This window comes from Trachypithecus francoisi, unplaced genomic scaffold (genome assembly GCF_009764315.1).
Source record: "Trachypithecus francoisi isolate TF-2019V2 unplaced genomic scaffold, Tfra_2.0 Lachesis_group13, whole genome shotgun sequence".
Taxonomy (NCBI): domain Eukaryota; kingdom Metazoa; phylum Chordata; class Mammalia; order Primates; family Cercopithecidae; genus Trachypithecus; species Trachypithecus francoisi.
The window spans coordinates 53,269,378-53,289,379 of record NW_022681458.1 but is presented as its reverse complement, the minus strand read 5'-3'; the positions used below and the strand labels follow the sequence as shown (position 1 = coordinate 53,289,379).

General features: G+C 33.0%; 1 protein-coding gene across 5 annotated transcripts in view; it reads left to right on the top strand.

Moving 5' to 3' along the window:
- Positions 1-20,002, top strand: part of GULP1 (GULP PTB domain containing engulfment adaptor 1) — a 319,039-nt gene that overhangs the window by 191,392 nt on the left and 107,645 nt on the right. For all 5 annotated transcript variants that reach the window (XM_033230913.1, XM_033230915.1, XM_033230914.1 and 2 more), the window contains exons 3-4: positions 231-302; positions 6,054-6,115. In XM_033230913.1, coding sequence (XP_033086804.1) covers positions 275-302; positions 6,054-6,115 — 90 coding nt within the window. In that variant the 5' untranslated portion in view covers positions 231-274. The remainder of the gene's footprint in view (positions 1-230; positions 303-6,053; positions 6,116-20,002) is intronic.

The window sequence follows — 20,002 nt, the reverse complement described above, 5'->3', positions numbered from 1 at the left end:
ATTGAAGAACTTTGGAGGAATTTCTGTTGAGATGTTCCTATCTGCTTTTACCACTCACATTATTAAGTACTTGTGTTTTTTCTTACCCAATGTCCTTTGAATCATTTTAGAATACTGTTTGTAAATATTTTTAAAAATTTAAAAAGGCTTTGTAATTAATACCACATTAGCAAAAGAGAGGTCAGTCAACAGTCCTTCATTTATGTTTTAATATTTTGTCACTTTTACAGGATATAAGGCGTGGAACTGAACATTTATTTGGCTGATCCTCATCATGAACCGTGCTTTTAGCAGGAAGAAAGGTAAGTGTGGTCATTTTTTAAAACTTGGGAGTCAAGCCAATGTTGCTATGAACATAAGCACAGATGTTAAGAAATCAGTTTCCCTCTTGTTGTTCAACCACCTGGCCCAGAAATGAAGTTAGATTAGAGCAACACAAATCTGCAAACGTTGCTAATTAGCTTTCTTCAGTTATCACCACAGTGAAAGATCAAAGTTGTTTATTACACTGAGTTCACAATACATATGTGATAATATGTCACCTGGCAATTTGAAGCTTGTTGTGAAATTGCAAAGAATAAAATTATCTGAAACTTCGTTCTAACTTTAGCTTATGTAGCCATATAATACTAAATTTCCTGGGCGTACGTAAGATTAAAGTAACATAAATTCATTCATAATTGTGTGTGTGAGTGTGCATAGGCTTCATGTATCATTGAATAATATGTGAGGATTGGTAGTAGATAGATTTAAAGCAATGAGGCCAAAATAAATTTGTTATTAATTTTTAGGTAGGAATTTAAATAACTATGAATGCAGTATATTATAATGATCACTATAGGACTGAAAGAAACAGCTAGTTAGATGTTGTTTCTTAATGGGCAGAAAAACATGGCATTTGACAAACTATTTTATGATGCACTTATAAATATAGAAAAATAAGTATAACTTGGTTGAGGTCAGCGAAGTTTAAATAATGTATCCTTTTTCATTCTCAAAGAAGTTCTCTGGTGGAGGGCATCAGGCTCTCTCCTCTTTTACATTATTAAGGAATTGGGAAAGAATACTTAAATAATGATAATCAAATTCATAGATAGAAGGTAATGATACATGAATGCTATAGTAGGATTACAGATGTGTGAAGAAAAAATGACCAGTTAGGCCTTATTCCACACTATAAACTTACTAAGATACTGCAGATTGTCAAACAAGGGCCCAGAAAATCTAATACTTTTATCATGATTCAAATATTGCTGTTATTTGGAAGATGCACCTTGAATACTGTGTGAGTAAAAATGGCTGAAGAATAAAGTCAACAGTGTGATTATCAAAGGCTCTGTGTCATTTTCTAATGTATGGATAATGAATAGTCCAGAACCATGACTAGTGTTCTGTTCAATATCAGGCATTCAGGCACTGTGTGTTCTCCCTTTAAAAGGTTACAGTGTTAACTGACACATAGTAACATGCCCAGATGAGAAAGACTGAGATGACTTCAGGACTTTCAGCCATGCAACAGGAAGCATGACTGAGAACCATTCATGTGTTAATGAGAGCTGTCTTTCAACATTTGAAGGACTGCCATTTAGCCATGGGGTTGAGTTTAGTAAAGGACAAATAGGTGTAAATGATAATGTCACTGATTTAATATAGGGAAAAAGAATTCCAAGAAAGTCATGTAAAAGTTTAATTAAATTACTCAAATTGCTAGCTTTTTTTGGTCCCTGAAGTGAGAGGTGTTCAAACATTTGGATATGGCAGAGAAGATTGATGTATTCAGTGAGAATTTAGATAATGTAACCTTTAAGGCACTTTTCAACCCTGGGAAGCTAGAAATGTATTATTTTACTTATTTTTTCTGAATAAGGGGAAAGCAAAATGACATTGATTATAGTCTGTAGCTGCTTCTGATTTGTAAATATTTTTAAAAATTTAAATGTTTTTAAATGTAAAAAAAAAGTACCAAAAGTAAAATAGTGTTTCTTTCATTCCTTTTACTAGTAACAAAATCTATAAATAATTCTATGATATATTGAAATTTTTGTTTTGTTTTATATAGAGACAGGATCTTGCTACATTGCCAGGGCTGGTCTCAAACTCCCAGCATCAAGTGATCCTCCTGCCTTGGCCTCCCAAAGTGTTGGGATTATAGGCATGAGCCGCTGTGCCCAACCTGAAGTATTTTTAATAAAGCAATAGAAATCTTACATCACAACTTAATGCTTTAATCACTCTAACTTATTTTTAATAAACACTTCTAGGCCTTCTTTTTATATATATCTGCTAACAATCCTCCTTTCCTATCGCTTTAAAGTTGAAACTCCACATTTCTAATTTACTGTTTATTTGAAGGGGGTTTAGAATGGTTTTTCACTGAGAAATCCCAAGAGTTGGATAGTAATGTGAGTAACCAGTAATTGTATATTTGTCTCATTTGAACACAGTGGGAGTACAACTATGGGAATAGTGGAGTGATTCAGAGAATCAAGAAGCAGAAGCACTTGTTATTTCCTGATTTGCTTCATTCACTTTGAATTTCTTTTGACTTATCTTATTTTTCAGGTCTAATGATTTAGTATCAGGAATTCATTCATTAATATTTTGCTCCAACCTGAAGTAGAACTTGAAACTGAAAATTTTACGTTAATTCACCAATCAATTCTGACTCTATCATTTGGTGAAGTTGTTAAAGAAAAAAATTTTAGAGCTCATGCTCCTGGTTTCCATCAATAGCATTATTTCGTTAAATTTTAATTTGAGATAAAAAACTTAAATTTTGTGAGAGTATTTGTATATCTGGATAAGTTGGAGCTATGAGCTATAATTATATCACGAGAGAATATTTAATTTAAGTCATGTTTCCAAAACTACCATCAACATACACTGTGTACAGTATCCTAAACAAAGCAAGATGATCTTCTATCAGTAAAAGCTTATTCTTTATTTCATGCCTACCCAGTATACTTGGTCATCACATGTAATCTTACTAAATGATCCTGGACCTCAGAAGCCTAAGGAAAAAAGACCATCTTAAACCTAAACATAATTGTGTGTGTGTTTTTTAATTTAATCTCTGAATTAGTAAGTTTGAATTTCTTGATTGAATTCACTGATTTTCTTTGCAAATGCTCTAATGGTGTTAGAGTTACTCAGAGATTCTGAAGAGTGCTGAATATATTAGAGTCATATCATTTTGAGCTCTTTTGAAAAGCTCTTTAAAAATTAGTCAAATATAATTATAGATTAAATTTTAATGATTGTCTTTGTTTTAGATTCTTTCCCTACGTTAATTTTCTCTTTTAATTAAAAAAAATTATATATTCTATTTATTATATCAAATATAAATCATTAAGTAAAAAAGCATAAAATAACATGCAAATAAATGATTAAATAATTCAACTAATTACATTTTTAAAATTTAGTTGACATACTGTCAAGTAGATATCATAATGCACAGCACTTAAAATTTAATATTTAAATGTTACTTTATTTTTTTATGAACATTTTATTCAAATGTATCTATTCATCAACCAGCATTTAGTTTTAAATTTAAAGTACTCAAAAATAGTTGTTTCACCATTGTAAGCTCTGATGATACAAAAATAATGAGTTTGCTCTATATTTCTTGATGAGTTATTAATCTAAATGCATTTTGAAAACCTAAATTTATTGACCCAGAAATCAAAGTACATTGATATTTGTCAGATATGTTGAAATGTTGGCATTTTCCTTCATGTAAGTGTTCAATATTGAGTTAGTGACTTTACTTTAATTCAAAGAAGGGGAACTCTTTTTAGAATCTCTATATTCCCATTTCTGCACATTTTCATATATCTAATACCTTCTATGAACACATATAGTGACCAAAGACCATCATATCTATTTCCTACTCAAGATTTAGTCATATCTATAAGTTAATATAAACAGTCTTATTTTGTCATTTTTTTGCCAAAATATAAATGAGGATGACAGTAAGAGCGCATTTTGGAAATCCTTCAGGTTTTATAAATTGTACTGCTCATACTTGAGGTTATGTAATAAACAAGCACCAAATTATCAGCACTTGATATATGGATGCAGATTTTTGTTGTTGTAGGAACTGCAGCTTATCCACCAAAATTTAATATTGTGATTATTTTAGTCTGTCAGCAGAGGCAGCTTGGTATACTCTTTTTAGGTCGCTGCAATATGAGTCTATAACAGAGTCAGTTTCATCAGTTTTCAAGTAATAGTGGTTTATGGAGAAAGAAATTATTAATACCTCTCTGCCTCAGGATTAGTATGACCCATCGTAGTGAGAGTTTAGTCAGACTTTACATGCTCCTCAGATGTGTTGTATGTTTCGGAAAGGAGACATGAAAAGAATCAAGTGAAGGAGTTAAAAGGAGAAATTGGACATCTTTTTAGTTTTCCTAAAGGTGTTTTTTGTGTGTGTTTTTTGTGTTTTTGTGTTTTATTGCCTTGGAAGAAGTATTGTGATTTACTTCTTTTAATGTATAAAAGCAAGATTATATTCCAAATCTAAGTGCAAATTATTCTTGAATTAATCATATTACTTCCATTAGCAATCACAAAAACTATAGCTAAGATGAAAATCCATATAGAAAATACAAATTTCACACATTAAATGTCAATGTCAATTTTTTTTAAAACTTAGAATGTATTGCTGTTCAAAATATTTCACCCAAGTATGGCTATCATGTATTCCCTCTGGTAGTCAGAAACAGCCCCAATTCTCTTGGCACTTCATCTTTTCTATTGGAAATACTTGAGAATATTGCATTGTACCCCATAAACAATTTTAATATAAATATGCTGCATTATTATTCAAATAGTATAAAATAATTTACATTCCAAAAATATGTGCCATTTTCTCTATGTCTTCACATTCACCCAGTTTAAGAACATATTAAGGGTATCAAGTTAGTTTCTGTTAACAGCATTTAAAAAATCTAAATTTAATATTGAAAATACTTTGTTAGTAATACAATATTTCCTTCCAGTTTGTACTTATATGTTTCGTGGTAAAATAAATCTTTGATTTTGTTCTATTTATAGTACTGATTCTAAATTTTTAAACTCCCATGAAAAATAAGATACATACAAAACTACACAAATGGAGACAAAATATCATTGAAGATTGAGAAGTCGTACTCCAAATAAATGCAGATTCAAAAAAAAGCCAATTTGTTTCATGTAAATGTTAACATTTATTTCTCCCACTTATGCATTCATCAAAATATTGGGGAAAATATGTGGGCTATATTAATAAATTTCAAAAATTAAATTAAAAATATTAGTAATACAAATATAAATAACAAGATATAAATAATATATAATGCAATTAGTTTTAATATATTCTATCCTTTTGATTTACTTTTATTTCTAATATTTTTAACACTTATCTAAGAAACATTTTGATTTATTGCATTTGAGACTATTTCTATCCAAAACTCCTGAGAGAAGACCTTCAATCATTGTTTCTTCAAATTTAGAATAAAGATTTATCACAATATTATATTGATTTCCAAATGAACATTGTAAGTTGGTTTATTTCAGTTTCATACAAATGCAGTTGTTAGTATAATATGATAATTTCCCTTTAGAATAGCTAAATCTTGATGGTACAATATAATATTCACAAACAGTTAAAGAGCAGATTATATTTTGTTGTTCTAGGAATTAAGAAAAGTAACCTATAATTCATGAGAGCATAAAGTGAAAGAAGAAAGATACTTGTTTTAAATCACAAATGAATGTAATTACGCATTGCCCTCTGATGTTGTTTTTATATGTTCTTTTAAAATTGGGTATCATTTGTATTATTTGAAAACTTTAAAAAGAAAAGCTAGGGACTTTTATACCAAAGAAAGAATCCTATAATCACTCCCCAGCTGCATTGTTCTTCTGTCTCAGTGGTTATTCTTTCTCAATTTAGCAAAGAATCTCAGAATTAGAAATACTCTACCCAGCTCAGATGTCCTACAAATGGTAATGCATGCATATGACACCATGGAAACCTAAAATTTAACTCTGTGTATTTTTTATTGCAGACAAAACATGGATGCATACACCTGAAGCTTTATCTAAACATTTCATTCCCTATAATGCAAAGGTAAAAATAGTTCATATATTAATTTTATTTTGTTATAGTATTATTACTGATTCATGGCTAATCTTAGATTGCTTATATATTGACATTTCCTGGTTAGTGATTCCTGAAAAAAGGTTACATAAATAAAATAACTGTGGCATGGGAAGTTATTTTTCTCTGTAGAATAGTTTCTCTTTTTAAGAGTATATTCTTTAAAATTACTATTTAAGTCAAACATGTGTTTTCTTCAAGTGATTTTGGTTATTGTTAAAAATATTTGCAATATCATGGCCTGTAGAAACTCAAACCACTAACAAATTAGCTTTCTTTAAAAATATTTTAATGTTACATAACATGACCTAAATATAAAAACCTGCAAATGAGAGAAATGAGCTGCAATTTTCATAAATGTAATTATCATTCAAGAAAAAAGAACAAAGTTTAAATTTTTATTTTATTGAGATGAAGACGTGCTCTGTAGGCCAAGGTGGAGTGCACTGGGGAGATCTTGGCTCACTGCAACCTCCATCTCCTGGGTTCAAGTGATTCTCCCACTTCAGCCTCTGGAGTAGCTGGAATTATAGGCACGTGCTACCATGCCCAGCTAATTTTTGTATTTTTAATAGAAACGGGATTTCACCAGGTTGGCCAGGCTGGTCTCAAACTCCTGACCTCAAGTGGTCCACCTGCCTCAGCCTCCCAAAGTGCTAGGATTACAGGCATAAGCCATTCTGCCCACCCTAAATTATTTTTAAAAAGCACACAAAAAAGTGCCTTTTAAAAATTCTTTTGTTCAAGTTGCTGCATTTTAGTAGAGAACTGGAAACATTAATCTATACTCTGTGTCTAAAGATTTCATTTGTTGTTGAGAAAAATGAGTGAATTCAATTTACAACAGGGACTTTAAAGAAAGATGCTATTTTGTAGTTAATGATCACCAAACTTGTAATAATTTTCAGAGAAATTTGAGTCAAAATTTGGAAGAGACAGATATGAGTTAAAGAGGGGATTGGAAATATTAAAGTCAAATTTAAAAGCAACTGAACTTGGAGATGGAATAGTGGAAAACAAAACTATATCTTTATAAGAGAACTTAAATGTTTATGGATTAGTAAAGTATACACTGGGATACAGTGAGATTAGGCATAGCAATTTCAGGAAAAATTAAAGAATCTTTATTGAGGAGAATATTAACAGTGTGTGATAGAAAACATCTAGGGTTCTTATCGTAGTCTGAATCAGAAGGAAGAAACATTTAAAAGCCTATCTAGAAGAAGTTCTTCCAGAGCTGTTGCTCAGCAGTGAATTTGGAGAGTGCACCATCTCTTGTTTTTTTCTTGCTGACTTACCAGCAAAGAAATCAGAAATATTTTCTGTATAAACATATTATACTTGAAATCACTACAGTGCTTATGAATTTTTCTATAAACTTAACATACAAGTTGATTGCCCTAATTTAGCATGAAAAGTTTAGTTAACTGAATGAGAAAAATTTGTTTGTTTTCCATCATTTCCACAGATATTGTTCATATTAGCTATTGATACACTATATGAAATCTACACTGAAAAATATTTTAATCTGGAAAGCTACTGTGATTTTTAAAGTGCATGCTCAGTTTTTGATATTATCAATCATAGTGGAATTACATGTTCCAGTTGAAACCATCAATATTATTTTTATGTGACTGATATGCCTCATTTTGAAAAACAGCTTTATAAAAGATTAAAAGGTTATATTATAATTAGATCTACATTTAAGTCTGCCAATCATTCTGCTTGTCTACATGGAAAAGTTGCCTGTGCCAATTCATAGGTGCGTAACAATTTTAAGACATTCTACAGGAAGTAGAGGGTACAAAAACATCTTCCCAGACTGGGACCAGTACAATATGGAAGGGCAGGATGGTTTTGTCTATTCTAATATAGCCTCATGAGTGATAATGTATATTTTATATGTGCAAAGTAGCAGTCAATTTATTTGAAAAATGTTAGTTTTTTTCTGAATTCCTTTGTTTGTGGTACTTTTTAAGTTGACTTCCTAGTAGAGTTACTTTTCAAGGTATTCTGTATCTCTTGTTACGGAATATGCCACTTGAAGACCAGATCCATGACCACAGAAAGTAGCTTGACACAATAGAAAAAAATACAGACTCTAGAGCTAGATTCCTTGGTTTATATCGTGACTCCAACACTTGTTTACTGTGTGACTTTGGGAAAATTGCTTAACCTTTCTATGTCTATGATTATTCATCAATAAATAGGAATGGTAACAATAGTAATTTATCACTTGAGTTGTTATAGACATAAAGGAGTTAGTGCTACAACAGTGTCTGAAATAGTGGAATTTTTTTTTTTCAGGCAAACATCAGTTCCGTCCCTCAGTTCTGTTCTTAGAGCCATTCCATTAATTAGATCTGGCCCATCCAGATTATCCAGGATAATCTCCTTCACATAAAGTGAACCGATTAGAGATGTTAATCGTAAATATGAAATAAGTTTACAGCAACACCTAGATTAGAATTTGATTGAATAACTGGGCACTGTAAATTAGCCAAGTTGACACATAAAACTGATCTCATACAAGTATTAATGATGGACAAGGTTAAAAAGGCAAATTGGGAAGGGCTTGAATGGCAGAGGCAACAGTTTAGGTTGTTAGCAAATCCAACAGGATTTTAGGAAGATAAATCGGTAGTGATAAAAAGGTCAGTTTGGATCAGGAGTGATACAATGACATTAAACCTCTTAGGAAGTTATTTGAATGGTCCAAGTGTGTGGTAATAAGTTTACCACAGGGTAGTAGATAAATTTGTAGTGGAAAATAAAGATGTGCTTAATATTCCAGAGGAAGAATTAAGGTAGCATAGGAATGGTATATAAGCAGAGAATAAGAAAGAATATCTATTTTCATCCTGGCTAAAAGGGAGAATCATCATACCATTAAAAGATTTCTGTTACTTCACTCACTTTTGGCATCCACTGGTTACAAATTAATCTGATAAATTTAACAGAACTATTTAAGAATTATTATTCTCCCTGGAGAAATATGTAATAACATTTATGTTTAAGTGTCTTCAGTTTTAAAGGAGTAGTGTTCTGTTTTATTTTATAATTCTTTTTTAGAATACATTTTATTCTACATTCTTTCAATTTATGGAACATTGATTTCAAAATTTCACATTTAATATTCATGTAATGATTTCAGATCATATGTCGATATAAAATAATAGATGGTTTAAAATAAGCATTGTTCTATGTAGGGTTCATTAGTTTAGAGTTTTCTTTAATGTGGAGTAACAGCATTAATATTCATTGGTAATCTTTTGTATTATCCTGTGTACTTTGAAGTGATGTTTCCAAGTTAAAGGTTATTACCTATGAAAAAATGTGGTCAAGAAATCAATGTAGTGGGTCATAGGGACATATATTTAGAGATGGGTAGCAAGGGCAAAAAGTTGACTGCAGCTGAAACTGAATAGGAGCTGGAGGAGAAGAGTACTGAGAATCTGGATGTATTTTTAAAGTAAAGTTGACAGAATCAATAGATTAGGTATTAGATTCTTACTGATATTATAATTAGAACATTAAGGCAGAAATTTAAAAAATTCTGTTCCCTTCAATTTTTTATGAGAATGCTAAACTCTCTTTTCTATAAAGATAAAATTCTGGCAGACTTGTATTTTAATCAATTTATTATTGTTAGAGTGAGACAGTCATTTCCTAGATGAAAAATTGTGACAAATGTTTCATTAAAACATTTTTATTAACTGTTTTATTCTAAAATGTATAATTATCCCCCCAAAAGTTTACTGTATTTATCCTTTTATGAAAATCTGTCTTTAAGATATACAAAAATGCAAGGATGTATAAGAATGAAGTTATAAAGAAATTATTACCTTACTTTGCACGAGGCAGCAGTAAAGAGAGTCAACATTCCTTGATTACCTGTTTACTGTGTTCCAAGCTCTAAAAGTGAACAAATCTAAAACAAATAGTAACATGGACCTTCACCTTAAAAACTTATGACGTCCCTGTGGAGAGGAAACAGTCACATGAGACGCAGAAAGAATTTCGAAAGAAAATTACATAATGATAACCAACACCTATGTCATTATCTTCTAAACTATGGAACATCTTAAAATCAAATATAGAAATATCATATAACACATTCCTTGCAAACCCTTTCAAAACCATGTCAGGGAGTTTTACAGTGAGAGAACTACATAGATAATCACCAACAAAATAAAATTCAAATGTCAAGGAGAGTTTTATAAAGAAAGATTACCTTACATTTCAGCGTTTTCTAGAGTATCAGAGTTTTTCATATGACATGTGCACTGTTTGCCACTTGGTATGTTAATCAGAGAGTAGGCTTGCTGACCCAGTGAGTTGTGTAGTTTCTAGTGAGGCTTTCTTATCTTTACAACCTAACTTTGCCAACATGTATAAACTATTAGCCTGTATTTGGGTTCAAAATACAAACAAAATGACAAAGAACAAAAACACTGCCTTCATTCCCCCCCACACAAAATATGTAATATCAGATGTGACACTAAGATATTGGAACTTGAGGATTCTAACCCTTAGTTGGTTGAAAACCACATGTTGGGCACTTACATTTGAAACTTTTAACTAAACCTGCCCAATAGTAATCATAGAAAAATCAGAACCCACCTATCTGACATGCTCAGATGCACCCCTCAAGAGTAAGCTCTATACCAACAACTCCACTGATTCTATCAGAATTTTATAGCCACACAGTTCCTGTATCCTATTACAGTAATTAGAGCAGCCACTTCTGGGTCAAACTATTTGGATTCAAACTTCTACTTTCTCAACTGTTATCAGAATTATGTAACTTTTCTGTCCTTGAATTGTTTTACTTGTAAATGAGATTCATAACTACAAATATCAAACTGGTTTGTTAGGATATTTAAATGAGTTAATATATATTTTTTAAAATTTAGATCAGTGTTTGGCATGACAGAAGTTTATCATTATTAATATCATTATAGAAAGTGTTCTGTCAACTCTGGAGTTGACACTAGTCATTACTATCTCTTGAGAATAATGTAGTGTTGAAAAATAGAACAAACTACTTAGAATGTGTATTAGGTATTTTATTTTGTCTGTTTGCATCAACTGAAGTACGTGCAGTGACCACTTTGAAAGGTTCTATGGGAAAGGAATACTTTTTCCTGAAGCACAACAGGAGACTCAATATTGCCACCTTGGTGGAATTATGTACAAGACAATGCTTTGATCATTAAAGAATAATACCATTGTGATTATACTTTCCTGTTACCTTGAGGTAATAGGAGACACTCTGAGGTAACTTTATTCTGAAGCAAAATATTAATGCAAAGATTGTCCTGGTCTTAAAAATCAAATATAGAAATATAAGGCAGTCCTTGTAAACCTTTTGAAACCGTTGGGGAGTTTTACAAGTAATCAGTTAATGAAGAGAAAAAGTTACAACATTATGTGGCTTAATGAGACATAGTAAAGAAGGATCTTAATATAAAAAAATCATTTTACTAATGTTCTTTAAATTGTTTTTTGAGAGTATATGATAAATTACCCTTCAATGAGAGATTAAGATTGGTATATGACCTAACTGAAAAAAATTCAGGTTTTAGAAATAAATGACATCTATTAGTGTGTCAAAAAAAGGAAACGAAGAAAGAAAAATCTTCAGATTCAACTCTGTGGAATCACTGAAAGTTGGGCAAAAGGTACAACTCTGTAATCGATGAGATGCTTTGTTGAAACATCCCAAATGGTTTTGAATTGCAATTTCATGAGATTCTTTAGAGCAGCTTTATAAAAGCAGCAAACATAAGCACTTGACAGTTTTGCTGGTTGTAGATACCAGGGGAAATATAAGAAACATAAAGAGCTCAATTGCATTTCCAGATAATCTATATCATTTATCCAAAAATGAGTCTTTAATCTTGAAACATAGGAACTGCTTTAAAATTTGGTGTTACATGACCTTTAAAAAACATTTATTAGATTTTAGAACTGGTCTTAATAATGCTAATATATATCATACGTATTCATTTCAAACATTTTAAAATTAAAGAATGAGCATATAAATTGAAGCCTAACCATCATTTTTCCAATTAAAGAGATAATATATACTATAATATGTATTGATAATTTGGGATCTGTTGCCACTTAGAATTTTTGCTTTATGTGTCAAAGTAATACTGACAAATGTTTAAAAGGAAATTAGAATTCTGTAAAATGTTACCTTTCCCTTGTCCTCTCTATAGTGGGAAACTGTATGGTGTTTTTTATGCCAAAACATATGAAAGCAAATAAAAGCATAGTAACAACTGGAAGCTTGTTCAATTGTGACTTGTATTAATAGCTAGTATGTGCTTATAAAATACAAGAATAAATGGAAAAAGGGCAATGGCAATAAACACTTAGCATTGCATAGCTTCCGAATTCTTGAGATAAACTTTCAGTTAATTCTGAAGGTTATCATTACAAACTGTTATTCTACATCTGAGAGTACTCTAACAAAGTCTTATATAGCTGCTAGAAATTATTGAATAGGAACTAAAAACTTTATTAGTCCTCATTACATTTCAGTATTTACTATAGTATCATTTTATTATTTTAAAAAATGCAATATATGTGTTATGGATTCAAAGACAGTTTTGAAAAGGACTTTAGTATTCATTATTCAAACTCGGTTATTTTCTTGATAAAGTCATTCAAGACCCAGTGAAGTTGTGATTTGTTTAAGCTTACACAGGAAGATAGTAGCCAAATTAGGTGTAGAATCAAGTATCTGATCCTGTTCAACATCCATTTGTCTATTTATTGCGATATACTGCTCCTAATTTTGGAGAGTACTTAACCAGCAGATGAAAGAGCTAAAGACAAAGTAAAATGTGTGTATGTGTCTGCCACTTGTATATGGTGTATGTGAAATTGCTTCATGTGTGGAGCCCTGCCCCTGTCTGTTAAATGATTCTCTGGACATCATTTTAAACCAGGCATGGTTTGGCAGAGATGCAAGTGGGCTAAGTAGACTAAATAAAGTCTATGTATTAGCCTCCCTAACACAGAGGCCATATGTCTAAGCTTCCATGAAGTATTGTATCTTTCTTTATTCTGCTTTGCTTAATGATATTTTTATTAACATAATTCCTGGATAAAAATGCTTTGGTGTTATCTATGTCCTTAAATGGTTCTTCACCTTCAGAGCATCTAGTTATACATAGGATATTTTCTGAAAGTTGAATATATTTATCATTTATTTCATATTTCTGCATAGATGTGTTTGGCCCTAGATGAAATAATTTTTGTTTTTTATTTTATTTTTTAGACAGGGTCTCACTTTGTCACCCAGGCTGGAATGCAGTAGCACAATTTTGGTTCACTGCAACCTCTGCCTCCTGGGCTCAGATGATCCTCCCACTTCAGCCTCCTGAGTAGCTGGGACTACAGGCCTGCACCACCACGCCTGGCTAATTTTTCTGTAGAGATGGGGTTTCGCCATGTTGCTTATGCTGGTCTTGAACTCCTGAGCTCAAGCAATCCACCCAACTTGACCTCCCAAAGTGCTGAAATTACAGGCATGTGCCACCATGCCCAGCTGAAATAATTTTAAAAAGCTTGTTCATAGCTAGAGAATGTAAAGAAGGAAAGGATTGATTTAGTCTCAAAAGGGTCAAGCAATAGCATTCTGAAGACTAGACTGTGAGACTTAAGGATCTGAGCAGAAAGGAAAAGTAAAGATATAGTTTTGGAGGAAAAAACATCTTTCCAAAAAATAAAAAACATTTAATGGTTTTATCAATACCATTTCAGTAATGGTGTTTTGATGAGCCACTAAAAGCAGCATATAAGTGACTAAAATCAGCCTAAAAGAAAATTAGCAAACAGGTGAGCATTTTTTTTTATTAGTATTCTTATTGTTGTTGTCATTTTTTTTAACAGAAAATGCAGGAGAAATGAGAATGAAGAGGAAAGGATTGTTAAGAGAAGTAAAATGTGGCAGGAAACACCAAGGTTTTGGAAATAATTTAGATGTGAACATTGATGTTATCAATGTTATCAATGGATAATATGGTTGCATTTCATATATTGAGTAGGAAAATGGTAGGTGAAAGCAATTTGCCTCCAGATTCACTCTTTGTCATTTTATTCAAAAAGTGTAAGATAACACAGGTGGCCAGCACACTCTAGAGACACAAAATCTCTTCAGAAGACAAATTAAGATTTCTACTTACAATGTTCTTTCATTTTAAGAGACATTTTAGAGGAAATAATCTCTCATCCCTTAGGCAACATATACATAAATTCACATATTTTACATCAAAATAAATTCATGTTTGTCTTTCTTGTAGTATTTTGAACTACGAGAAACTTCATTTCCAGAGCTGTTATGCATATTTTTACATTTAAGAATAGTCTCCTGTTGTGTGCTTATTTCTTCAGTTTCCAGAAAAGTATGTATCATCTATTTTTTTCCTTTTTGTTAGAACTAAGTGGTTTATTTTTCTAAACCTTTAAATCACTTTCATAAATGTAAACATAGACTCCAGATAGTAAATCAGATAGTATTAAAACACCTCCTCTTTCAATATCTTGCACAGATGTGATAGCAAAGTAGTACAAAGAGATTGCTGGGATATGGTGTAATTCATATAAGCAAAATCTGAGGAAAAATATATCTCCAAGTATGGAAAACACAGGATAACACAATGAAAAGTCAACTGTTTACATTATTAGGTCTTCAAAGTGTTATGTATTTCAGAATAATAACTTTTATTTTGGAAACACGTTGTTATGTGCTAATTATTAAAATTTAAGCAGTACAGTTAAGCACAGAATTACAGAAATGAACACATTGCTCAAACTCTATCAGGCAGGAATAACCCAGCATTGACTTCTGGTTAACAGTATTCCAGGCATTTCTTTGCATAAATACAAGTGCGAGAATGGATATACAGATTAAAAAAATAACATTTAACATATAAACAAGACTCCACCAATAATTTTCTCAGCATTTCACATCCGTCATCTCATTTAATCCTTTGACAAGCCAAGTGAAATTGGACTACTTATACGTCCCATTTAACAGCTAAATGATAACATGAAACTATAAGTAAGGAAAGTGATGCTGGGAATGAATGGATAGACTCCTAGGAAGAATTAACTTTTAAAAAAATGAACTTATAGCCCGGTGCGGTGGTTCACGCCTGTAATCCCAGCACTTTGGGAGGCCGAGGTGGGCGGATCACGAGGTCAGGAGATCGAGACCATCCTGGCTAACACTGTGAAACCCCGTCTCTACTAAAAATACAAAAAATTAGCCAGGCGTGGTGGCAGATGCCTATAGTCCCAGCTACTCCGGAGGCTGAGGCAGAAGAATGATGTGGACCCGGGAGGTGGAGCTTGCAGCCAAGATTGCGCCACCACACCCAGCCTGGGCAACAAGGCAAGACTCGCTCGAAAGAAAGAAAGAAAGAAAAGGAAGGAAGGAAGGAAGGAAGGAAGGAAGGAAAGAAATTATAACATGGGTACTATTTTAAAATAACATTGAACTTTACTTGAATTTAACAGAAGAAAAAAAAGTGAAGTGAATCGAAGGAGTTCCTAAATTTTTTATATATCCATCTCTTTGCCAAAAGAGATATTAGTTCCTAAAAGGTTTTTCTAAGGTTCGAGAAGATGATGATGAAAGTCATTAAGTGTTTGGCATTATTGTGTTTTTCCTTAGTAGCACATTTCAGTTTTTGACAGTAATGCATATCATACATGAATGATAAAGTGAATAGCTGACTTACATTTCTGCCTAGTAACATACTCCGCCCCAGTTTTTGTTTCTTATTTTACTTTTACTTGCCAGGATTTGCAACGTTTACATTTTGTTCTGAAATTATAATTTCCATAGCAGTTTAATCTAAATTAAATATTGAAATGCATTCAGATCACCAAACACTTTATTTCCTATTTCTTCTCTATTTACGGGACCTATATTTATAAATTTCAGTTTTTGTCCTCAACATTTTTTTCTAAAAATAACCCAATGACTTGAAAGTTTTGTGGGGTATTTCAGACTTGAGAATATCTATCATCTTTATGTTTGGATCTTTTTTTGCCTCAGAACATTAGTCACTGTTGCACATTCTTCCTTTATTCTCCTGTAGAAAAAAATCTGAATCCATCCCAATTTCCCTCCTTGAAGGTGTCTTACTTTTTCTTGGATGCCTGAGACTTCATTTTTTATCCTTATATTTTAGTTATATAATTGATATGTCTTAATGTTGATTGCCCTGTTCCACTATTCCTGTTGGTTCTATCGTTAGAACATTTTCTTCTTTCTTCTCCTCCCCTTGAGAAGTCTCTTTTATACCCATGACTTAAATCACCATCCATCTCTTGATGACTCTCCTGCCTAAATATCATCCCTAAACTCCAGACCCAAACATTTGTCTACCAGACACATAATTTTTAAAAGACCTTAATATAACATAAGGATAAATCCCAAATCAGGCTTGTGACAGTCTTCAATAACCTTATCCTTCTCTATCTGAGCCAGAAACACCACTAAGGACTGTTGGTTTCAACTGACAGATCTAACTCAATCTGGCTTCAGCAAGAAAGGGAATGCGTTGGTTTACATAAAAGAACACCTCACAGGGAGGACTGTCTTTAGGCCAACTTGATTCACGGCTCATTTGATAATCTCTTCCCTTCAGTTTTCATTGGGTTGCCTCAGTTCTCAGACTCTTCCTACTGTCCCCTGGCAGAGTCAGATTTACATGACAGCTCTCAGATCCACTTCTCTAATAACTCAAACTCACCTTTCTGAATAGAATCTTGCTGACCCTTGTGGGTTTGATATGGATCATGTGCCCTTCCTATCCAATCTCTGGATAATGTGTTCATGCCAGCCAGTGAATGACGAACTCATTAACTTAACCCATGTGACATAATGCATTCCCAGACAACATGGACTGCTTGTGGAGAAAGGGTAGGTCCCTAAAGGAAAGCCAAGCCAGTTACTCAAAGAAAGGAAAAAGGATGTTATAGATACAAATACCATTAAAAAAGCACTCTGCCACATGTATCAGCTGTGACCAGTGTTCCCCTCCCTTACCGTCTACATCTAATTAAACTTTGAGACTTTGTGTGTGTTTGAAAACCTCTTGAATATGTATATTTCTCCACATAGCTACTACTGTCCACCTGGTGTAGGTCAGTGCTTCTCCTGATGTCTATGATGAAACAGCAGATTTTTTCCGTAATCTATCACAGACTCATATTTTTCAAAAATCTTGTAGTAATATACTCAAAATGATACCTCCTTTGTCAAAATGCTATAAAAATTGGTAAATGCTCACTCTCAATGTCTGTATTTATCCGGCATGCAACACTTGATGTCAACTGCTATAGGCCACCATCATCCATCTCACACACAGACCTTTACAGAAGTCTCCACACATCAGGTGGACCTCCTCTTCCTCCCAGTTCTGATACGGCTCCAAAATAGGAGTGAGCATTTTTAAATGAAAATCTAGTCATTTTATCTTCCAACCTGAATATCTTTAAGTAGCATCACATTTTTCTCATAAGCTATTCCTCTGTCCTTAACATAACTTTTGGTTTGTCCTCTAAAGCCTCGTCTCTCTTATATGTTCTTTTTTTTCTATGTGCTCCTTTGTTTTTTCTCATAATCTCTTTCCACTCTTGCTCTCCTCAGGGCTTCTGTCTTTACCTTGAACATACACAGACTCCACTATATTTCCTGGCTAAATGTCAATGCTCTGCTTAGCTTGTTCCTTCTGGAAGACTTACCTGATACCACTTTCCTCTCAACTAAATCTCCGACTCAAGGGTTTTTGTGGTATCCTGTGCTTAACCACCCTGTCCTATTTCTTCTAATCCTATTTTGTAAATTGCTTATTTAGTTGTCAGTATGTATGCTTTCACTAGATCAAAGCATCTTGGGAGGTAAGGCCAGATCTTGTTCATCATTATATCTCTGCCCCTAACACTATTACTAATACCTTACTTTCACTAGTTACTGTGGAAATTTGGTCAATTAATGGGTCCATCTGAGAAAATGTAAAGAGGGAACTCAAGCCAAACCAGACTGTTCATGCAACACAATTCTATACCCAATGCCTAGACGATAACTACATATATGCCCTCTTCTGGGGCTTCCCAGGCCCCAACTCCATCATCCTACTTTACCAGTTCCACTCTAACGTAAGTCTTAGCAAACACCTCTAATGCCTTGAAGCCAGAAAGTGAAGTCCTCCACTGTATTGTCAAGGCCACCAGGAGAAGTGAGTAGAAGATTAGTCCCATGTTCTTCAAAATATAACAACAAACTCACTTATCTAAAGAAATAATAGTGATTAAGGGGTATTATTCTATTACTGCAACAGAACCAACAGTTTAGAACTGGGAAGGCTGTGTCCTGTAAGCAAAAAAGCATGGGCTTTGAAGCCTCATTGAAATGAATTAAAAGTGGACACTACAACTTAATTGCAAGCCTAGTATTTAACTCAGTTTTCACACATCTAAAATGCAAATAATATCTTCTTTATAGAGCTTTTGAGACATTTAATTAAAAAAAAAATCTGTACAGTGCCTAGCACATGGTTGGTGCTCATTAAGTGTTAATTTTTTATCTTTTATCTCTTTCAAGTATACCAAGATTTAACAAAGATTTGATATACCATTATTACATGGAAGAAAAGCTTCCATGATTTCAAACAACTGTCTTACAGGTGGGATTTTTTAGAATATAGCACATTCATTAGGAGGTTAGTCCCTGATTCCTTGCATATTTTAATAACACGACCATTTCAAAATTCAACATTATGAAATTGTAGAACCAAATTGAACAGATTTGCACAATCCCCCTCTCTTCATGCCCTGTCTTCCAAGCAGATTTTATCTGTGACAGAATTAATCACTAATGATGATAGGCATGGCAGCAATGGCTAATTACTTCCTAGGAGATTTAAATTCAGAGAAGCATGAGTCACCTCACCCCAGACTGTGCAGGTTCAGATAAGAAATAGTATCTTGAGCATCAAAGTAAGCAATGAAGGGGCTTGTCCAGCTTTTAGTTGATCCTTAGCTGTAATCCTAAATAATTAAAACTAGCTTTTTAGCTCCCCCAGAGTTTGCATTTATTTCCAAGAAATGCCACACCACTTTCTTGGTTACATGTCTGTTTTTATTGCTCATTAGAATGGTATTGCTCTAGGCTTGCTCACACAAACATTTGGCTAGGAGATGATGGAATAAAAACAAAGCAGCAAGCTTTACCAGGAAAGAAGCTATTTTTATTTGCAGATACTCAAACTAAAAAATATTCTTCAGAAACTTCTGGGGAAAATATGAGCAAGATTAAATATGCTCAAGTATTGCCAGAAGAAACATGTCAATAAAAATAATTATTTTCAGGGTGTAGAATGAGAAAAAAACCTTTAAAATTTAAGCAATGAACTTAGAATTTTACAGATGGTTTTATATGCCTGTGTGAGTGTGGACATAGCAGGTTAAGGGAGTAAAACAGACATTATAATTGATAGGGTTTGGATTTGTGTCCCTACCCCAATCTCATTTCGAATTGTAATCCCCAATTTTGGAGGTGGAGCCTGGTGGGAGGTTATTAGATCATGGGGGGTAGTTTCTCATAGTTTAACACCATCCCCCTTGGTGTCCTGGCGAGAGTGAGTTATGGCAAGATCTGGTTGTTTAAAAGTGTGTAGCACCTCGCACTCCTTTATCTTTCCCCTACTCTGGCCATGTAAGATATTCCTGCTTCCCTTTCACCTTTCACCATACTGGAAAGTTTCCTGAGGTCTCTCCAGCCATGCTCCCTGTACAGCCTGCAGAACTGTGAGCCAATTAAACCTC